Source organism: Falco biarmicus, chromosome 1 (genome assembly GCF_023638135.1).
Source record: "Falco biarmicus isolate bFalBia1 chromosome 1, bFalBia1.pri, whole genome shotgun sequence".
Classification (NCBI taxonomy): domain Eukaryota; kingdom Metazoa; phylum Chordata; class Aves; order Falconiformes; family Falconidae; genus Falco; species Falco biarmicus.
The window spans coordinates 70,411,517-70,423,696 of NC_079288.1; the positions used below are offsets into that span (position 1 = coordinate 70,411,517).

A 12,180-nucleotide genomic window follows, 5' to 3' on the forward strand; every position below is an offset into this window, starting at 1 on the left:
TTCTGAGGTAAAATACATCAACTTACGTGGGAAATTACTCCATAAAAGTTTAAACTGAAAAAGCATTTAGTACCCCAAAAAGACACACTCTGAAGATCAAGAAGATTCTTTCTAGAGATCATGTGGGGGGAGAACACAAGTTTGCTCTTAATTTTTCCACACTTGCAGAACTGCTCACTACCCAAACTGAATAAAGCAAGATGCTGTGAAACAAGCAATATAGTTGAGCCTTCAGACAACCCCCTGTTTACCAGCCTCTAAAGTAGTATTTCTGTAAACTTCTCGTACATAAGAAAATACATTTATTTTGGACTCATTTTCTAATACAAGCTAGTGTTTCAGCAACAGACCTGGAAACAGCTCTAAGGTAAGAAAAAAAGAGAAATACTGTATTGCTTCCAGGGAAAGCTAAATAAGCATAATAGAAAAGCCTGTCTGACAACATAGGCAGCACAGCTTTTAAGTACTGAGAGACACCTCATTCTCCAAACCAATAATAACCTGCAGTCATAACAGAGTGAGGGATCAAACGTGACACGCAGGTCTACTTTGTGCCACAAACACATGACTTTATCATTCAGTATAAACCATGGTGTCAAAGATGCATCCAAAGATAATGGCTGTCTCTGTGTTTGGTTTCTTATATATAATCACATGAGCTAGAATCTGAGAGGGTGGTATCACATGAAATGGATGAAAAAAATAATCTATGCAGCTGGCTTATTATTGGTTTTCCCAGAAGGACACAAAAAGTGAGCTGTTTAAGCTAAATCAAATTCTTTCAGGGGCAAAAACCCATTATCCAGCAGGTTGGGATGTTGACAGTATAAAAGACAAATGACTTAAGGAAAGCCTTGAGAACCAGTTGTGACTTTTGAGCAGTAGGCAACAGATAAAATCCTGCTTCTCTGCAAGATTTGTGGCTTATTTGGGAGATCAGATACATGGAAGTGCCTTAAGTAAAAGTCACTTTGGGTGTAAAGAAGCTAAAGAATTATATGCTCTTTCCGTGTTTTCTTTTTCTGGGACAAAAAACCTTCAATTTGATATCATAGAAACTAAATCATCATCATCAGTGTAAAATCAGAATGGTAGGTAGGAACAGTGTTCCCAATACAAAATAATGGGCTTTTTTTTTTTCTTTTTTTTTTCTTTTTGGTGTCTCCTAACCACTCTATGAAAGGTTCTTTATCATGTGTGCTGTTTTTTCAAAACTGTAAAACATGTACAGCTATCTTTTCCCTACTACAAAGATTTGAACATCTGCTCAGTAGGAAATTACATTTTGTAGACAATTACATCATGTATGGCATGCGATTCCCGCCCTCCCCCAACCCCCAAATTCAGCTACTTCTTGACTGTTTCCTAGTAGATACAGCAATATGCTATTTGTTTGCTTGCCCTGAATCTTGACAGTAGTTGCCATGAATCATGCTGTCCATGTTTATTCTTGATGTACAAGCAGCACCTTCCATTAACCAGGTAAAAGTATCAGAGAAAACCAGACAATTCATGTCACAGCAGTTTAATAGATTTAGTTGTAGCATGGTTCTTAATGAAGTCTTTACATTCATGTAAATGTCTGATATACTTCTAAAGGAACTCTGTCATGGATGAAAGTTAGCTGAACATTCATTAATTAAGACAAAGCGAAGGGCCACCTTGTACCTTTGGAAGGGAGTGCCTACAGTTACTGCAGCAAAGACGTGAAAAATCTGATGAAAACAGATTAAAACTTATCTCATGGTGTATTAGAAAGAAAACATGGTTAGAACTGGGCAATGGTCATTAGGACTTTTATATTCTACTTCTGCTGCTTGTTCTATGTATGACAAGCTCTTCAGCTTATTACCTGCAAAAATCAATGTATGACAACATATCTGATGCCAAATGGGGGAGTCATGAGAATGACTGCTTCAATTAATCCTTCTGTAAAAGTTGCTACAGCAGCTCACTACAGTATTGAACTACCAAGCAGCTATAAAACAGCAGTTTAAAAAGCTGAATATATCAGGAGAAATAACAGGTTGACTTCAAGGCTGCGCAAGTCTCAATTCATTAACTGACTAAAGTACTTCACAGTAGTTTAGTGTACTCGAAGAAGCCACTACAACTAGACAAGCTGCTTGAGTAGACAGTTATTACTGATGGCACTCACAGAATTCACAATAGTTCTGTTGTCTGTATTTCAACTTTTTACCCGAGGAGTGGACTTACTCGGACATACAGATCAGCCTGTTGACTTGGCAGACAACCTACAGCCATGACATATTCTCAGCTAATGCACCGAAGAGATACATCTCCTTCATAGCCGAGAGAGAGAGGTATTTTAACCTTTACTCTTATTTAAGCACCAAGACTGGAATAAAAAAAATTAACCCTGCCTGTGGGTACCGGGATTTGGAATAACTGCGTCTTGCCATTCTGGAAATGAGGTTTCAGGAGCCTGAAGACAGCCAAGGGATGAGACAACTTCCTCCAATACCGACAGGTGAGACTGCCTGAACAGAGCTCTGGTGGAGTCCAACCAGACTCTCTTGCCAAGAGGCGCTCGCACGGTAAGGGTGTTGCTCTCCCTGCTCATGTTACCGGTTTCCTTCAGCAACAAAACCCACCCTATAGACAACAGAAGCTATAAACCAGCATCTTCTCTGGTAAACACTTCTGTCTCTGAAGACACAGAATGGTAGCTCTTAACAAACAAAGAAAGAAACAATCTACAAGACAGCAGTTCAAAAGGAAAGGAGAGAAGGTGAATCGTTCACAGGTTGTTGCCACATTAAGCATTTCAACGCCGTGATTCTCAGAAAAAGTACCAGAATAAAACGTTATTTTACTAGGTAGAAAAATTTTTCTTAAGCTGAGATACTGATCCCCTCATTTCTGGAATGATGGATGAAATTACTAATCATTGCCTAAAAGGGTATGTAAGTCTCTAGCAACACAATGAAGACCTTGCAACACTCCAGACATGGTATGTACAGGTAAGCACTTGTGGTTTGGGAAAACCCCTTTCACAGTGATTCAGAACGGACACTGTGTTTTCCATATTTGCGTTTAAGGAATGGGCTATTTGCTATACCTGGGAATGGTTACTTCCTTACCCTGTGAGAGATGTAGCATTTTATGAAATGAAAACATCTAACTTTTTTGACCAGTCTTAGCAGAGCTGCCCTCCTAGCACACGCAGATTAGTCAAAAGAATCCATCTAGCATGTAACTTTCCTTGATTAAAACCCAGGGAGTTCAAATTACAGTTTCCCAAGGGCTCTGCAAGTGTCAGAATGGAGGAGGACGTTGCATGCTGGATCCATCAAAGCTAGGCAGAAATGCTGTCAGCTGATGCAATGCCATTCATACACTGTGACATTGCCACTGGAAACAGTCACATCCACTCCCCTTCCAATAAACAGTATTTCAGGTGTTGAGACTTTACAAGATAAGTTCCGGACCTTTCAGAGCAGGTATTTTGTTGATTGTGTTTGTCCTGTTTTGGCTCTCCAAGGGTATACCACTGTTTAGAAGCAGCAATCCCATCACAGGGTGGTAGAAACAGTTTAGAGTCGAAGTAGATTTGTTATTTGGCTATTTTATGTTGTTTTCTCTGCATGATCTGCATAGTCCCTACCATGTTCTTCCCTGAAAGTATAATACAGCAACAGCAACTCCAGGAGCTGAAACTAGTAAAGTGTAGTCTTTGCGTGGCATTAGCATACCAGGCTCTCTGAAATGCTACATGCAACGTGATGAATCTCCTTCCCTCCCCATTCTGCCAAGCTTATTCATAAGCAAACATAACAGGTACACATAACCAACAGAAAAAAACTAAATATGAAAATGAAAACAATCTCAGAAGAGACTGTTTTAATGACAACTATTAAATAATAGGAAAAATTCCCCTCTAAGGAAAAAGTCCCCACTCCTGGAAAATTACTTTGGATAGGCAAATAACCACCTGTTGTTGGGTTGTTTTTTGTTTTTTTTTAATGAAATCAACCGATCAGGATGGAAATGCAAGGCTTCTAGCTTCTTTTAACTAAACTGGTGTTCCTCTATGGAAGGAAAGCATCTTAAGATTTTTATGAGACCAAACATAAGACAAGATAGCGAGAGCAAACTGCCCACAGTGCATACTAATACAACATGATTTTGTAAAATGTTCAGACATGTAACTGATTTTTCATTTTCTTCTGGGAAAAGGCTGTCAAACAAGGCAAGCACTATAGAGACACATTTTTGCTCTTTAAGCCTGCACGCCTATTAGCATTTCTTCCAGCAGCAGAGCCGAAATCTAATGCGGTATGTTTCACACCTGTAGGTAGGAGACTTTTCCGATTTCCATAGCTGGATATGCAACATCCTCTAAGTACTTAATCTGCAATGCTGGGTGTTCTTTCCCTTCTTCAAGAGAGTGTTTTCTAGAAGCTCCTTTTTCTTTTCTTTTTGCACCTTTTACTCAACACCACTAGCTTGCAAAGTGTCTAACTCTTTAAATCATTTAACATGAAAAAACTGCACGTGCCAATCTGCTGCTGCCGCTCAAGACGCTCCAACATTTCTGAAGCCAGCTGTTGACTACGCAAACGGCAAACCCGTGCAAGCAGAACCCCGCACCTCAGACCTGTACCCGGCGTTCCTATAGCGGCAGGGAGCACCTCGGGGGCGCCAGTTCAGGCACGCAAACGTTTGCTTAACAACGCAAATAACTTTTTCCTAGCAACCGCGATGCGCCTGGCCGCTTTATAGTATTTGCCGTCGCCCGGGAAGCGACCCCCGCCCCAAGCCGGGCTCCCGGCAGGTGACACCCCGTCCCCGCGGGGCTGGTGCTACCGGCGGGGACGCGCTCGCCCCGCCGGGGAGGCCGGCAGGGGGCGCTGTGGCGAGGGGGGCCCCGCTCTCCGCTCCGGCCGGTCGCGGCGGGGAGCCGGCGGCAGCGCCCTGCGTCCCGGCCCGGCGGTCACTCACCATGTTCACCTCCGAGACCACGTCGATGCTGGCGATCTCTATCCGCATGCCCACATCCACGGGCGGCCCTGCGGGGGGAACGGGAGGCGGCGTTAGCCGGCGGGGGGCGCCCCGGGGCGGGAGGGGGCTGGGTGGTCGGGGGAACGCGGGCGCCTCACCTCCGAAGTCGGGGCGGAGGCGGATGTCGTAGCCCTGGAGCAGCCTGTCCACCGTCTCCTTCACGTAGGACATGTTGCTGGGCCCGTCGGCGCTGCGGGAAGGAGCACAGGCGGGTTAGGGAGGCGGCTGGGCGGCCCCACGCCCGCGGCCCTCCGCGGCCCGGCGGCGCTCACCTGCGCGCCGCGCACGCCACGGCCAGCACCAGCGGCAGCGACAGGGCCCGCGGGCCGTCCCGCCTCGCCGCCGCCGCCCCCCCCATCCCGGCACCGGCCGCGCTGCCGCCGCCTGACAGGGGACGAGCCGCGGACTGCAACTTGGCGCGGAGCGGTGGAGCAACACTTCCCGCCGGCAGGGCGCATGCGCGGAGCGGGGCGCCGCGGCCCCCGGGGCGCCCCCCTGCCCGCCGCGGCCCGCATACGGCGCCCCCGCCTGCCCCGCGCCCGCCCGCCGCGCCGGGGGTGAGGGCGGCGGCACCGCAACAGGTGGCGGCCCGGCCCCGCCGCAGCGGCGGGCGCAGGCGGGGCAGGGCGGAACGGAGAGCCCCCGGGCTGCCGCGGTCGGTGCAGCCGCCCCGGCTGGGGCGCGAACTTCTCGCCAAGAGAAAACAAATACGTGCGGAGGGCGCTTCCCTGTGACAGTTCACGGTGGGAGGCGCTGACGTCACGGATACCGGAACGGGGGGCTGCAACACCGGAGAGACACGGCGCGTTTTGGCGCCAACCGCGCGTTGTCCGGGCGGGCGCGTCACGCAGCCGCCTCACGCAGCCGCCCCACGCAGCCGCCCGTCGGTGCGCTGCGCCCCGAGCGGGGCTGCGCCGCGCCCGTCCCGCCCGAGTGCCCGCCGCGGCCTGCGCGGGAGGCGGCGACAGGGCTGTGATCGCTCTGTGTCGGCCACAGTAACCGGCCTTGCGTTCGGAAGGGGATTTTTAGAAAAGTCCCTGAAGTGACGCCGTGAGGCAGCCTGGCCCCGGTGGCCGATGCTGCACGCTGCCGGCCGCAGCCCGGTGATCCGTGCGCGGCTCTGCCCCCCGCTCGGTGGCTCGGCACAGAGCACCGATCCCTTTCGGGTCCAGCCCGCCTCACCTGCGCGGTGCAGCCGGCCTGCGGCGGCCCGGGGGTACGGGTTCCGTGTTTCTGGGGCTCCCGCAGTGCCGTGCGGGCTTATTTCGGAGAAAATGGCAGGCTTCTGGTGGTTCTTTTGCGGTTGAAACATGCCCCGATATTCGAAAAATGCAGGATTACTGAAACATCGTTTCTAGTGATAAATTCGGACATCCTGACGATGCACATTTCAATGCAAATTCGTCCCTCTCAAGGGGCGTGACGCGCTTCCTAAGGGGTTACCACAGGAGCCTCTCACCCTCACAGCTACTTCATGTAGCCGCAACAGTGTGAGTTTATGAGAAGAATTCTTTTATTGCTGGTCTGTAACAGTGTAATAAATGTTTTCATTCCGTTTTGAGGACTTTTACACTGAACATATCTTTCTTTTCCTCCTGTTTTAGTCCTTGGTTGCTAAAAAATGTCATCTCTCAGCTCATCATGATAGTACTTTAGCATTGCTGTTTGGAAAGAGATTTTAAAATTTACTAATCACGATGAGTCTATTTTAGTAGTGTTCAATTGTAAGTGGTATGTCTTGCGTCTAGCAGTTTAAAAAATAAATGTTCTACCCATAGAAGTGTACCAAAAAGTATCATTTTATTCAGTTGTATCAAATTTCACCATAATGAAGTTACCTGGTTCCTCTGAAGCACTGAATTAGGATTTTCCATGGGACTATAGAGTCCCTTCTGCCTCTTGATGGTGTGCAGCGTTATATCCTATAGATAATTTTATCTTTGTCATAAACCATGTGAAAGTTAGATACACCTGTATGAAAGAAAGGGAGATTTCTGCTCTCTGTGGCTTGCCAAAATCCATCTTAAGCCATAAGTGCAGGGGTTTATTATATATGAATTCTTCATTCTCAGTACATTTCAGGGCAACTTTAGTTTGGACTAGCTGTAGTCCCATCCCGGGATTGAATGCCCATTAGTGCTTGAAATGTTTTAGATGCATTTCTGGAGCTTATCTTCTGGTTGGAAAAGGCGTGCACTAAGCCTGCCCTGCAGGGCTGCTGCCCTTAGGAATGCCTCAGCGCAACCCAGGGAGGGGGAGGATGTTCTCTTCAGCAAGCTGGTTCCTCTGAGAGCTCTCCTGGCTGAGCTGCACTGGTCCGCAGACCGGTGTCGAGCTTCCTCCACTGAGCATCCCCAAAACAAGACTAGTGAGCCATTGACTGTTTCCCAAAAGTGGCGTTTTATGGAAATTCAACTCCCATCTTGTTCAGCTTGTTCACTGGGGACATCTGGGCTCTAAAATGGGGTCTTGAAACAACTGCAGATATCATGCTGTGAGGAGACGATAATGAAAAGATACCTCAGTAGTTTGGGCTTGGGAATGAAGAGGTTTATACGGTACTTCTAATAACCACACAAAGGAGGAGCTGCATGGCATTATGCTGCTGGGGTGGTGAGAAGGATCCTTTGCACCATGAGGTGGATGATGGGAACATGTCTGGGACGTGTGTTCCATTGCTTTCAGGACTGAAAAAGAGAATTTGTCAACAGCAGGACTTCCCCTCACCCACATATTAGCAACTGAAGTGCTCAATAGTTCTATCTTACGTTTAAGAACTTGAAGTTCTGCTTTCATTGTAGAAGATCTGTTTCTAGGAAAATAGAGCATGCTTTTCCAGGCCACCAATGCAACAGAATCTTGTCATAATTTTGATTAAAATACTTCTTGTGACATAATTCTTGGTTTCAGCAGCTCTTTAACAATCCCTTTTACACAGAACAGGTGATGTCCAAAATGAGTGACCATGGCAAAGAGGCCAACCTTCACCACCCAGATACTATCACTATCCTTCACAAACATTTCCTAAAGCTTTTACAGGTGATGAGGCATCTGGTGGTCTGATTTACAAATGTGGTCTGAATGGCAGCTTCTTCTGCAGTCAATAAACTTGATTCCAAATACAGCAGTGTGTCTTTCCATCCAGTCCAGTGGGGCTTGCTCACTCACTCAGGATGAGGGAAACCTGATGGGTACTCAACATGGCTTTTAGGCATCTTGGAATTTGCCGAGCACCCCAGAATTTAAGCACATAAGTAGATACAAACCTAGAGGGTTAATCTGGAGACTTTTGCCACTAGTTTGTGATATTTTTAAAGAAAACCAGACTTTTGTGGTGGCTTCAATTTCTGCTCTTATGGTCTTTTCTTAAGGTTATTTTCTCATATTTGTTGTCCAATGATCCCTTTTCTTTAAAACATTGCTAATAATAATAATGCTAAATTCCTTTCCCACTCATTTCTATGCTGGGTTTAATGTTTATGGGGTTTATAAGATGGACATAAATCTTGCAAATAAGATTTAAAAAAATATTTTCTGGGCTGTATTACTGAAGGCAGATGTTTTGGGTGGGGAATAGTTTCATCTTGATTAAATATATATAAACACTAGTAAACTACAACAACTGAAATCCACTGGTTCTAACATAGTAGCCATGACTTCTTTTTTCATATTCTGAGGCATGTTGAATGCTTACTAGAAGCAAGACAAATAATATAACCGCAAAGCATGATTCATAAAACCATCCTGGGCGAGTTGCATGTTCATTTTTTACCTTCATTAGGCATAAACTTTCAGGAGGGAACATTTTTTCTTACACAAAGAAATGTTTCCAGTTTATTAAAGATTTTTTTGACAACGCTCAATTTCATTCAGAATCAGAAAGTGCACAAGTACAAAGATAATGTCCTGCTCAGACAATGTTGGCTAATTTAAAAGAATGCAAGATCATTAAAAAAGAAGTAAATTCTTCCTGTTTCCCACTGGATAAGATCTGTAGGAAGGGAGACCACAACTTTTAATGAAAGTAGGGGGAAAAAAATTGCAAAAGTTGTGGCTCTATTATCTCTCTTTAGTGATACTTCCTGCCTTCTTAAATGTAGAATGAGGGAAGGTATGTCTTTGTGATTCTGCTCAAAACAGGGGAAGGGAGCTGTGTGCCTCACACTGCACTTTGCATGTAGAGGTGATGGCTGAAAATATTAATATTTGTAATACTGACCAGTTTGAGTAATTGGAAAAAGGGACTTGCAGACCCAGGATACTTGTAATCTAAATGTCCTATTGGAATTGCAGTTTTCCAGTCAGTGGGGAGAACTGTTGTGGGAACCAATACACCAGCCACAGGCCAGAAGCAGGACTGGTGTTATGTGGGAAAGCAGCATAATTAATTAGAAAACTTGCATTACAGTGTGACAGAAAACAGAACAGGAAACTGAGCTCAGGATCTTTGGATTATTCATTGTCAGGCATCAGTGCTCCACTGGTTGCTTGGCTGTGTGGCTTTTCATACTGCATACACCCCAGCTAAAAGAAAATTGAGAAATAGGATGGGCTTACATTTTTTTCTTGCTTGGCACTGAGCAGGTGACATTTTGCAGTAGCTATACTAATAAGATATATTCAAAATTTTAGATTAGATTTTCAAATATGTAAGAACTCAGTTAAGTGTTTGGATTTGAAAACTATGAAATGAAACCTAGGAACTGTGAAATTACTACCTTTGCAGGTAAAACCCAAACCCTGTTAATATTTATACTTATAAATAAAGTATAAAGAAAAAAGAGGCAGGTAACAGAATAGGTCACATATTTCATCTGCTTAGTGATAATGCTATTGTCATTTTGTACCTACAGTAATCCCTTGAGTTGAACACAGCTTGTGACCAATCTTTTCAGATGGCAGAAAATGGCAAGCTGGAGGTACTTTTAGTGTGCTTTGGGGATTTCGCTGCACTGGGAACACTGTGCAAGTGATGGAGGAGAGCTGCAGAGTGACACGCTGAACGTGCGCTTTATCCTGGGATCTGTAGATGGTGAGATGCTGCCCTGCACTGAGGAGAGCACCTCACCCTCTCAGCCATTTCCCTGTCCTTTGGGTCTCTCAGTAAGCCTCCACACCCTTGCCCTTCCATCAGGAAATAAAAATGGTACAGCTCAAAACCCATGCCCTCTTTGTGCCCCATTTGTAGCCCTCTTTTTATATGCGGTTAAAGGTTAATTAAGATATTCTTAGTGCAGGTTCTACTTTCTTCTCAGAGCCTGTAAAACACTCAGGACAGCACTTTTAAAGTGCTTTTAAATATCAGAACTGTGAATTGAAGTTATTCACCTTTAATAATCAAAGTGAGAAAATATATAATAAAAGCTATAGGATTCTTTTTGTCCTATAGTATCTACAGCTAGAATAATTTAGTGAGTCTTTAATCATGTCAGATAAACTTCTGTAACACCCATTTGAAATCCCTTTTTAGATCTCCCAGCCTTGTGTCTACACCACTCATCCAGCATCCTTTAACATTACAGAATTTGCCTCCTCTTGAGGGGTGCAAGTCCAGCACTGCATGCCTAATCACAGAACCGCTGCTGGCAGGAAATTTTCTTTGCCCCTCTCCTCGCTGCCTGTGGGAAGCAACTCTTCTGGCCTTCTGAGTCCTTCATCCCATGTGTGGGAGACTCACAAGCTCCTTCTCCCTCTGATGCTACCTCAAGAGAAGTAGTAGAGGCTAAAGATTAAAGTCTTTGTGCCAGATGCTATAGAGACTATAAAAAAAGACAATCCCAGCTTCAGAGAACAAACCATCCAGGATAAGTTAGGAAGACATTCAACAAGTGTTGAGACAGACATGAAGAAGGTGAAGGCCGCAGTTGGTCTGTAAGCATTTGGATAGTTTAGTGGCCTCAGTGGGCATATTAACTACAAGGAGCCAGTAGTCTTTAAGTTTGCTGAAGAAAGGCAGGCAGCTGTATACAGCACTGCAAAGGCTGGTTTTAAGGGGATATTGAAAGAAGAGAGACATACAAAGTGTGATATTGTTACAGTTCCTGTTAAAAGGTATTTCAGGTACTTCCTCTTGTACAGTTCCTAACAACAGAGGTTTGTCAGTGCTGGTGAGATGTCAGGAGCAGGACAGAAAGAGTAACTGATGTGTTATCCTTAGAAATTGAGCAAACATACACCTTTCCATTGCAAGCAGCTCTCTTGATTTTAACAGGCTGTGCATACCATGGCAAGTTGTGTATGCATTTGCAGGATTGAGACCTTTGCTTCTATGCTTTTTAGGCCTGGCCCTGTCTTTATTTGTATGGGGCATTTTTTGGTATAAGGAATGAAACACTATTACTGGAATGGCCCAGAAATTCTTTTTCTGACAAATGAAGTTCATTTTCTCCAGCTTTGCCTTCTCATTGTTTCCTGAAGTGGCTCACTGCAAACGCCTATTTAAATTGTCAAGTTAAATAAGTCCTTTTAGAAGCAGTGAGTAGAGAAATATGAGTAGTATTCTCATACTCGGAAGTACTTTACCACACTGAGCCACTAGAATGCAATGTGTCTCTGTCCCATTTCAGGGATGTGATGCATTTGCTATGTACGCTTATGAATCTGTGAATCATGTAAATAAAAGCCTAGATTGTTTGCTTCGAGCAATAAAGAGACAGAAGGGCTGAGTTCAGTCACAGAAGCAACTTTTCTGGAGATATTTTCACTTAAGCGTGTTGATCAAAGCGTTCCTTCATCAGGAAGAAGAAAGAAAATACTTAACCCGAATGAACTTTTCTTTTAGAAAAGATAGATTTCTGCATTATTTACTCACAAGAAATTTAGAATTACAAGATACTCCTTTCAAAGCCCTGAGCAACCTACTCTATCTTTGAGGTTAGTGCAGCTCAGAGCAGGAGCTGAACTCAGCTCTGCAGTTGAGCAGGAGGCAGGCTACGTAACGTCCCCTTCCAATTTCAAGGTTTTTGTGATCTTGGGTAACATCACTTTCTGCTTGTACTTATGGTTTGCAGTTATTCCATGGAAAGAGTAGTTCCAGCTCCTTTGTTAATCTCCAGTAGCCCTTGCTTATTTGTCATTACCTTGCTAGGGAGATTGAAGGTCCCAAGTAGGTCTTCCTCTAAATTAGTTTTACATTAAACGTTTTGGGGTTTTGAC

At 44.8% G+C, this 12,180-nt stretch overlaps 1 protein-coding gene across 4 annotated transcripts in view; it reads right to left on the reverse strand.

Moving 5' to 3' along the window:
- Positions 1-5,714, reverse strand: part of GABRB1 (gamma-aminobutyric acid type A receptor subunit beta1) — a 140,985-nt gene extending 135,271 nt beyond the window's left edge. For 2 of the 4 annotated variants that reach the window (XR_008821769.1, XM_056338340.1), the window contains exons 1-2: positions 5,124-5,194; positions 4,966-5,033 (exon numbers count right to left, since the gene is read on the reverse strand). Coding sequence is in view for 2 of the 4 variants with exons in the window: in XM_056338322.1 (XP_056194297.1) it covers positions 4,966-5,033; positions 5,124-5,215; positions 5,298-5,383 (246 nt within the window). In the remaining 2 variants the exon portion in view is untranslated. Of the gene's footprint in view, positions 1-4,965; positions 5,034-5,123; positions 5,216-5,297 lie in introns of those variants that run through there. The other 2 variants (XM_056338322.1, XM_056338329.1) reach the window with 2 other exon arrangements.
- Positions 5,715-12,180: the final 6,466 nt, after the last annotated feature.